The sequence below is a fragment of the Cydia amplana genome, chromosome 2 (genome assembly GCF_948474715.1).
Source record: "Cydia amplana chromosome 2, ilCydAmpl1.1, whole genome shotgun sequence".
NCBI lineage: Eukaryota > Metazoa > Arthropoda > Insecta > Lepidoptera > Tortricidae > Cydia > Cydia amplana.
In genome coordinates this window covers 3,255,161-3,265,517 of record NC_086070.1, presented here as the reverse complement: position 1 = coordinate 3,265,517, position 10,357 = coordinate 3,255,161, and the positions used below count along the sequence as shown (strand labels likewise).

The 10,357-nt window shown below is 34.1% G+C and overlaps 2 protein-coding genes and 1 long non-coding RNA gene across 3 annotated transcripts; all 3 read right to left on the bottom strand.

Moving 5' to 3' along the window:
- Positions 1–1,913: 1,913 nt before the first annotated feature.
- LOC134655913 (uncharacterized) lies at positions 1,914–5,936 on the bottom strand. Its single transcript, XM_063511420.1, has 3 exons — positions 5,771–5,936; positions 4,180–4,337; positions 1,914–2,717 (listed from the first exon to the last, which is right to left on the bottom strand). Exons 1-3 carry the CDS (start codon positions 5,934–5,936, stop codon positions 2,085–2,087), a joined length of 957 nt encoding a protein of 318 aa, XP_063367490.1. The 3' UTR covers positions 1,914–2,084.
- A 278-nt stretch (positions 5,937–6,214) lies between these two features.
- Positions 6,215–7,456, bottom strand: LOC134662103 (uncharacterized). Its single transcript, XR_010098017.1, has 2 exons — positions 7,232–7,456; positions 6,215–6,486 (listed from the first exon to the last, which is right to left on the bottom strand). It is a non-coding gene; the product is annotated as an uncharacterized LOC134662103 (long non-coding RNA).
- Positions 7,457–8,432: 976 nt separating this feature from the next.
- Positions 8,433–10,135, bottom strand: LOC134662101 (FLYWCH-type zinc finger-containing protein 1-like). The gene is made up of 2 exons (XM_063518373.1): positions 9,944–10,135; positions 8,433–8,764 (listed from the first exon to the last, which is right to left on the bottom strand). Exons 1-2 carry the CDS (start codon positions 10,017–10,019, stop codon positions 8,481–8,483), a joined length of 360 nt encoding a protein of 119 aa, XP_063374443.1. The 5' UTR covers positions 10,020–10,135; the 3' UTR covers positions 8,433–8,480.
- Between the last annotated feature and the right edge of the window lie 222 nt (positions 10,136–10,357).

The window sequence follows — 10,357 nt, the reverse complement described above, 5'->3', positions numbered from 1 at the left end:
CTAGTAAGATAGTAATTGTAGGTAGGAGTGCGGCGGAGATCTAGTTATATGCCGTATAGTACGTATTATAATCATATTCCTAGTAAGATAGTAATCCCATCAAAACATTACATGTAAAAAGGTGCAAGTCTCGCAACGCTTCTACTACAAAAAGGTTTTGAGATGTAATGTGAAACCAAGTCGGTTATTTTAATCAGTGCCAGGGGGTGTTAAAACTGTATCAAATATATATCTTTAATTTGTAATACATATAATGACTGGGAATACATGGGAGGACACAGACGTAAAGATGAAGAAGAATTCGGCTATTTCAAAGACGCCAAATAAATATTTCTTTGTTAGATAAGTGACGATGATCTGGGCTATGAATGAATCGAGAAGAATGAGCAAAGTATGGGTAAATGTAGCTTGCAATAGCTTGATAGATCAACAGTTACAATTCAGTTTATTTTGAAAATGCGTCAACATCGATCACAATCCTCGTTACTTACAGTCCTGCTTGTTACGCGTTAAACTGTGCGCATTGTAATTTCATTTAATAAATTTGAACTTAAAAATGTGTAGCGCACAATTTAAATATTTACTACTGTGCCGCTTAGGGAATAGTGCACATTACCTGGGTGGATCAACTATTTAAAATGAAGTTGGCAATTAAGTAAACTGTGTAATGCGGCAACGTCAGCAGCGCAATTTAACTAGGAAATTGACAGTAAAGAAAACGTAACCCTGCGCTGCTGCGGTCGCAATCCGAATGTTACCTTGACAAGGAGAGAATGTTTGTTAGGATGAATGTTCTACTTACGTGGTCAGTGGGTAATAAAATTACGGTAACAACTTATAGCTATCAGAAAAAATAATGTTTCGTAAATGTCAATGGTATACAAAAAGTGTTCCAGGAGAAAATAACTATGGTGATGAGTGACAAGAAAAAGTTGATTCACCCACTTAAGAAGTATATACGCATTATATAAAAGAGTAAATACGAAAATAAAAATCAGTGATTGTGGAAGTCGTTGAGCTTAATGATCTGGTTGCCGTGGGTGATGGCGATGGCCCTGCACTTGTTGAAGGACTTGCAGCAGCGCCACCGTGTGCGGCCCTGCCGGCTGACATAGTGTCGCATAAAACGATTATTGCCGATCATAAGGACTCTTCTCCCGTTCTGCTCTACGAACGCGACCAGCCTGAGACCTGAAAGAGCTATAGGTTGACATCTGATTGTAATAAATGTTGAATCTACCTACGTAATACTTATTCTCTCAAAAGCCTGCTGACACAAGTTATGATATGACTAACAATTCATTAAACTAAAAGAATAAGACGTAGTGCCTACAGAATCTACAGATTAGCACAATAAAAATGCTGGCCGGATATTTATGACATAACTTTATTGGAATATAATAAAAATATATCTTTATAAGATTAATAATAACGGATCTTACCGACAACAATTGCGTATTTACATGAACACGGAGACTTATAATAACATGTATTTACAAGTTTGGAAAGATAGACACCCAATTACATTTACAAATCGTGCAATAAATTAAGCTTATTGGCTTCATACATTATTGCAGCAGATCATTTTCTTCTTTGTGATTATGTTTACCTGTTACCTTGAGCAGCACCTCCCCGATGGTGACTGCTGAGACTTTACAGCCCTTATGTCTTTTTACACATCTCCACGAAACTCTTTTACCGTGACAATAGTCCTGGCGGAACTTGAACCTCTCGTAGCACAATACGATAGCTCCACGTTTGCTTCTTGTTAATATAAAATCTTCGTAAAATTGACACCCAGCTGAGAACAAAATTAATAATCTAGTCATAAACCAGTTAATAGTTAATAGTAACACATATTTTCTAAATCTCGAATGACACATTAAAACGGTATGAATAAGATTTATTAATTTATTTAATGAGACTAAATACACACAAATTAACTAAAATAGGTACGCATAACTTCTAGCACATTCAAATGTTAATAATTGTTATTCTAAAGCTTACAAAAATCGAATATTTAATATTTTAATACAATGTGTTCATAAAGTAGTAAAATTTGAGTATCTTTAAATAGTACAACTTTAGCCAACTTTGTTTGTAGTACTTTTATTAGGCACTTGATCATTGGGAACATTTTCAGGTTTGTCTGGAAGAGGTGTTTGTACTTTCTTTTCGTCTGGTTTAGGGAATTCCACCGTATCAACTTTATCTGGTTTTGATGAATCATCCTTTTTTGTTTGGTCACTTTGATTTAATTCTTTTTTATCAGTAATGCTTATTTTTGCAGCTTTACTTTCAATATCTGATTTTATGGGTTCTTTTGGAATGTCGACAGTCGAGGAATGTGCTATTACAGGTACTGTAACAGCATGAATCAATGGAGCTGCAGGCTCAACAGGATTTTGATTCAAAATGTCGCTCTCCTCAAAACTTTTTAAAGGATCGACCGGTTCACTTGTGTCCATTTTTTCGAGGTAAGAATCCTCTTTTGTTTCATTAATAACAAGCGATGAAAATTGGAAATTTTCTGTTACTGCAAATTGTTCGTTATGCTTCTTTTTAATTAATTCATATTCTTCTCCATCGGATAATATTTCAATGGGGGCTTCATCTCTTACTACTTCAATTACATCGTCATCAGAATTGTCTTGTGTGACACCAGAGGTTATATCACTTATTATTAAATTTAAACCTGCATCTCCTGGAACAATAAATTAATTCATCAGTAATATTTCATAGCCATTTCTCTGTCAACAAAATCAATGCTCATAGATTACTTTGTTCTACTACTGCTACTACTCAAAATGTCTATGCCTGTTACATTAAATATATATATATATATATATATATAATAGAAACGCATATCTATAGGTATCGTAAGTTTTACTCACTAAATCATATTTCAACATATATAAAGTGAACTGTAAAGATTTAATCTCAGTAAAATCACACATATGTCAATCACCATGATTATGTTCGTTCTTAATTATGACACTGCCTGCAACTATTCTGACAGAGCACTTGCACTTGCGGCGTATGCGTTTGGAGCAACGCCAGAAACTCCTGTCATCGCGAACATACTCTTTGTGGAAACTGTGGCCGCTCACCATCAGGAGTTCGGTTCCTCGAGAGGTTGTAATGATCTGCCCTGTTAGTAAAATTTAAATTATAGACGACGAAAAATAAAAGGTAAAGTAAAAACTCATCTGAAAAGGACTGGTGTTTAAAATGATACATAGGAAAATAAAACTAGTCAAGATCATTGCTTAAGCAACATTTATTAATGACTATGTTGTCCTTTTATTGAGATGACGTGAGCTCCGTGAGTTTTTACTCTGACTTTGCACTTATCCCGGCCATAGTAGCTAGTGCAGATCCATGAGGTTTTCGAACTCTCGAAATTTGCTGACGTGTAGTAACTCTTGTTAAATGTGTACTGTCCTATATGAAGAATTACACCGCCTCTTCGGGATTGAGTAAAGAAAGCTCGTTTACCTGTAAAATATCTTTGCGTCAGTTTCCATAAATTAAGTCTTTTGGCATTATCACGATCTTAAAAAAACAATATACCTATCATTGATGTTGCTACAAGATAAAAACACCATTTAACCTCATAAAAATATATTCAATAACCGAAATATGTATTTCTCTATATGTCACAATATTACCGATTGTTAATCATGTGTATGTTCTTTGACCTGGTGTTTAACGATCCTATCCTTGTAAGTTATTAGAGCAGCTCTGCATCGTATATTGCTGTCGTAGTATTTAGCACAGAACCACCTGAATTTTTCAGGGTTCATTAGAGCCTTTTCGTGATATCGATATTTTCCGAGATTTAGTATTCTTTTCCCGCGTTGCGACACAGTGTAGAAGAAGTCTGAAAATATTTTACAAAACAAATGGTATTATAATTAGAATCCTTTTCAAATTCGCTACAAGTCGTGTTTAGAACGAATGTAAGTTACAATTTCTTCCAATATGTTCATATTGCTCAAAGACTTTACGACTGCAGAATAACTAATATAAATTCGTAACAAAATTCACCCTTCAAATAATACAAATTTGTGGAAAAATAAATCGATTGGCACTTTATTTAATAATGTAAAAGTATATAGACTAGAAAAACGTATCTAGAGAATTTGCTGGATGATTGTGAGCGTTGTTCAGACTGACGATTTGGTCTTGGATAGTGTGGACTTTGGCGGTGCAGTCCGAGTGGGAGGCGCACTTCCAAATCTTCTTGATGTGGTTGACGCAGTACGTCCGGCAGATGAAGGCGAAGCCGTTCACCACCAGCTGACGTTTCCCTCTAGCTGATGTCTTGTAAAACACTGGAATGGTAAGTTGTAACTTAGGTTGTATTTAATACAATTCTGATGCCGATTAATGTTTTGATTACCTAATGATGAGGAATGTTTAACACGTAAGTGAATAATAAATGAGAATAAATGTCTTAAACCATAAACCATAACACAACACACGTCAAATTTGTCTATATTAAGTATACGAGTACTTATGTAGTGTTAAAGGTATAAAAGTTATGTAAATTTTTAGTAGCTTGCGAAGATTAAGGACCTAAATTGTTTAGGTACTTCTGATTGTAGTAATTATTTTCCCAATGTCTATATATGTATTTGGCATTAGATGTATATAGAACTTGTACTGAAATTTATAGAGGTAACTGAGTGCGTTCGTTTTTTAGGGTTCCGTACCTAAAAAGGAAAAAAACAGAACCCTTATAGGATCACTCGTGCGTCTGTCTGACCATTCCCCCCACTTTATCTCCGAAACTACTGGGTCTAACATTTTGAAAAAACTATACAAAATAGTTCTTTGCCTATAGAAGAAAATAAATTTATTCAGGACGGACGCTTACATAGATGACAGGAAAACCTATTAGAAATGTGCAGTCAAGCGTGAGTCGGATTTAATGTCCGGAACCCTTGGAACGCGAGTCCGACTCGCACTTGGCCGGTTTTTTATTTACCAGCATACCATATAAGCCTTAGGAGGAGGATGCCGAACTAAAGTATGAAAAATAAGAAATGAATTATACAATTCATATATTTTACTACTCACACAGATTTCTTTAATCTATGAAAACACACTACAATACATACACAAACACAATCTATATAAAATATATGTCACACTTCAGACTATTTTTATTAAATCTAAATACGTATATGTACAGCGAGCTGCAAATTGCATGGATACTTTATGAGTTTACGCATAATGTGTCTATGCAATTTTGCCGCTGGGTGTACCTAATCTACATATACGTTTCAGTAATACTGTATGTGCGGTATTAATAACACATTATGGTTATTGTATTATTTGGTCATTAACCGATCCCTATTATAGTCACATCACATACGTTTGAAAGCTTAGTGAAAACAAAAACAGTCAAAGATATTTAAAAAAATGTAACCTATGATTCCTAAGTAGTATGTAGTATATTTACTATGTATATAAAGACAAATGAGATCAATTATACAAGAATAACTTTTCTTACTGTGTTATACATATAGAAAATTAATAGAATCGACGCCATAGCTGAAAAAGTGCATAAGTACCCACTTTATTCGTGGCGTTCATTTATAAAGTGGGTATGCATTTTTGAAGCTCGTTGTACCTACGTTGTTGTAACTAATCGAAATAAGATAATCTGCATTTCGTATTCCATTTTGTTAAACTCTATGATTTACGTACTTATAAAAAAACTGTGCCGCGAGCGAATTCCTGGCGTTTTTATGAAAGTCACCCTTGATCCAAGTTCCATCCACCATTTGATGGTACTGCGGTCTCTCGTGATTATGGTGTCCTTTGCATGCCTCTAATCCTTCCGAAGGATTTTCGTTTTTGCTGATAATGTTAGCTTTGCATCCTCTAAGGATGCCGGAACATCGCCATAGGACCTTTCCAGACATAAATTTAGAAAATCTCTTGTAAGTATGTCCTTTATACATGAGCAGTGGATATTTTCTGCCAAACGGGATAAGAGTGACACCTGGAACAGTAAAATAAATATTCGTCAAATGTTTAACCGGTTGAAATTGTAGGATTTTTAACGATTCTGCATAAGCTGATGAAGCGTAATAGAACGTGCAATGAGGATGAAAAACAATAAAATGTTTAGGTACCTATCGTGTATAATATCGGTAGATACTTGATAGAAAGTAGGATATGATAAAAATTAAGACCAAAGTTAAAATAAAACATTTTATAATTTCTTAACATTAATATTTGGTATTTGCCATCGACCAGTCTTGGTTCTGCTTTTTGGTGGGTCATGGTTGTGATCGTTGCCCATGTCGATCTCATGGTCGTCGACGAGGCAGTAGGCCTTGCATCCCGTCCGGTGGACCAGGACGCATCTCCAGAACACCCTGCCGGAGCTGTTCTGCTTCACTCGTTTGTACACATGGTTCTGGATCACCATCACCGGGTACTTCTTTCCAGTTGGAAGGTATTTAATTTCTGTAATGGATTGGTATAATATCTTTATATGGTAATTATTATGGTTTAATGTTTTTCAAAAAGAAAGAAGCGAGTTAATAATAGTCTAAACATGCTATTAGGGGCTTATGGGGAATAGCTCATTGAAATTGACATATGACGACAATCGATCAAAATATTAAATGCATATTTGTTGTAAAGAAAAAAAATATTTATTGAAAATATATGTAACTTCAATATTTATTAATGGTGAATTGGTCAAATCAACATTACTGTACAATAAAATGATGAAATGAAATGAATGGTGATATGTCATTCTGTTCTTTATTAATGGGGCAAACCTTGGACGCAATACTTTAGTTTCATAAACTGTTTTTTTTAACATAACTTAAGCTTAAATGTTATCCTCGTAAGGCCCACGATCCTACCCGTAGTATTAATTAGCCATACCCACATTGGAATTTAAAATAGTCTTTTGAAGATCAGTGAAAATGAGTCAGTAGGTGTGCAAATATTAAATATAAAGTTGGCGGTTTGATAAAAAAAAACATGATTTCAATCAACCTAATACATACTTATATTACAATTACAACCTATGCCATTAGTTTAAACTTCGAATTCGATTAGTAATTTTATTTACTAATATGGAGAAATTATTAGTTACATGTTGTAAGTCAACGGTCTGCTTCAAAACACGTAGCATCGCCGGTTTTTACTCATTAGTGAATATTTTTGCCTTAGGATGGTGGCAATGCTTTTCATTCACCTGTTGTATAACATCGAGCCGGTCAGGCAAGGATCGTATGAAAGCTTTACAACCGGTGGTCGTTCGGCGGGAGCAATGCCACAGGACACCGCTTTTGGACAACACTTTATACGTGAATGTGTGGCACTTGTACATTAGAAGCGGGTATTTGCCTTTGCCAGAAGGAACTAGTGTCGCTGAAATATTAATTTGGATTAGATCACTCGAATACTAACGAATTTAAATAGTCATATTAATCGTGGTACAATTATATTTTGCTAAATATTATAACTCAGTAAAATAATGTAGAAATATGAATATTTCGATATATATTTTTTCCTTAATAACATAGTAGGCAATGTAGGCATCGTACAAATATTGTCGTACATAAAATACGTAAAATGAACTAGGGAACTATTCATAAAATAAATGCTTATTTTATAGGAACTACTAACACTAACACAGTCTGCATATTAAGAACCCTAGAGGTAGGTTTGTCAATTAATTTAACGATATAGAATGTACTCAGGAAGTTATAAAGCTAACGTTACATTTCTAAAACCTAAATTTCATAAAATAAATAAACATGCTATTTTAAGAGATACACATTGTCATGGCATATTACATAATTTCTTCTAGTTTATTTTGACTGATTTGTATTTATTAATCTCTGTTGCCATAAATCAAAATCTCTTTTCATGTGTTTTAACTTTAAAGTATTTTACGTTAACTAATACATGATTCATATACTCGTAACATAGTTTTTTCATGATCTCTAGGAAAAAGTACATACAATAAATACGTAAATACAGTCTTGAAAAAAAAAAGGTATTGCACATAGAAATAATTAAAAGTATATCTTTTTATCAAACGCATAGCATGTAAAACATGATTGAGTTACGCTACACTAATATTTGTTATTTGCAAGAAATAGAAATAATATAAAAAGCTTTATAATATTCAATATCTACATATAATATTGCTTACAATTTCATTTGTCTAGAAACATATTTGTACAGATGTATTTAAATACATTATCCTCGTTTTCTAACTACCACGTCGTTCTAAGGGGATCGTGAAAAAATTGAACATTTGGTAAAGAATTAGAATCTACTTACCAAATAGTTCTTAGCACTGGCCTCATTTTTTCGGGACCATGGAATCTCCATATTTTTCTAGCGCTATTCCAATAATATAATAATAAATATTTCCTAGCATTCTAACAGTACATTGATATGCAACGCTGAATAGCATGGTAAAAGACATGATTTCAATGTTTAACCTCAGATTTTGTGTAAACAGCTAATATATGAGGATCAGGTTCTTGCTGGGTCTCTGTGGACCCCATAGTAATCTTCGGCGGTGGATGATCATGAGGCTTGTAGGCGATCACGCGGGTTCCGTAGCTAACGGCCGACGCTCTGCAGCCCTTCAGCCTCCTGGAACAGTACCAAGAAATCCGGCCCAGGGCGTTCTCCTTCTGGTAGCTGTAGGTATACCCGGAGAAGAGGAGGAGGGGATGCTTGCCGCCCCTTTTGGTCCAGAGGAATTCGCCTGTGAAATTATGGGATTTGATAGAAAAACATTTAGGAGTACCTAATGCTAGTTGTGTGATTGTAGATATCGTTATTATGAAAAGTTATTCAGTTTAACTATTAGTTCAGTTTAAAAGCTTCATAAAGTGATAGTATATACAGTTCGGAGAGAGGTGAATAGAAACGCAAAAAGTTAATTAAAATTTTTGATTAATAATATTTATTTTATGTAGAAAACGTATAATAAAATATTAAATATTCATAACAGGCAATAACTATAACAAACGCTTGTATAAGCATTCTGGTCTGATCACATGATAAGGCACAACACTTAGTGCTATTAATTTTTTACTCTAATAAATTACCTAATAATGGAATTTACTAAAAAAATATAAATTGAACAATGATAATATATTAATACGTGGTATAAACTAACTTTGATACAACGCAATTTTCTTATTATTCAATTAATAAAATAACAACAGGAAATACTTACAAATTCAGTCTATATATACCAAAACATCGGAGTATCTACCAGTGTATCGTATTTAAAAATTATACTTAGTACATAGTTAATTCAACAATTTTGTGGCATTTTGTTGCAAGTGACATTTTAACCACGAAGCGGAATGCTAATGTTATATTATAATTAATTACGAATGAAATATAAAATAGTTAACTGAAGATTTGGATTGGGTAATTCAAATACATTATAAGTACTTTATTTTGACCTGACCGAAAAACTCTTGGAAAAAAGGTAAGAAAAAAGATAGGTAAAAAAGGACGAATACAAAAAAGAAAAAAACATTTATTTCCGACATAAACAAAAAAAAACAGATGTGTCAAAATAAAAAGGAAAAAGGGAAACATACATACTTTTCATCTGTTCCGTGAGAATAAAAATCCTAATGATCATTGTATAGAATAACTGCAAGCAAGTATCTAGGTACTTACTCTGAGCAAATGGTCTCAAAGTCTAATAGCGCTGGCATAATGATCAGCGTCTGGCTAATAGTAATAGCCGTCACTAGAGAAATATTCTCTTTATTGAATACAAATAAATATAAAACCATCGACATGCATGTTCATGCATCAAATATCAAAAACTTTAGGCGCATCAATACACTCTCACAAAAACGTTGTTCCGCTTTACAAACTGTGGTTTCCTGTGGCAGTGGTCACCGCAATCGTCAAGTACCTTGAAGTCCTCTCCTGTGAACAGCTTGGCAGTACACCTCTTCGCCGTGCCGGGCTGGACCATGGTGCATCTCCATTGGCCGATGTTGTTGTTGAACTTCTGTAGGCTATACGAGTAACCCTTGAATATGAGGAGGCGGCCCCCTCTTTGAGATTGGGCGAAGGTTACTGAAAATTAAATAAATTAATAGATAGCATTACAGTAATAGATATGGCTGGTCCAAATGTAGCAAAAAAGTTACCTATTTTCAAATTATAAGCCGAGTATCATCATATAATCAGACAGTAAAGTTTCTATTTTTTCAAGGTTTTATTGTTCCTATCCGGTCGATAGGAACAATAGAATCTCTGCTTTAAAGGAATATAAAGCTTAGAGAGTTTCAGTTGGCTTTTCATAAAGGCAATGACTTTATGA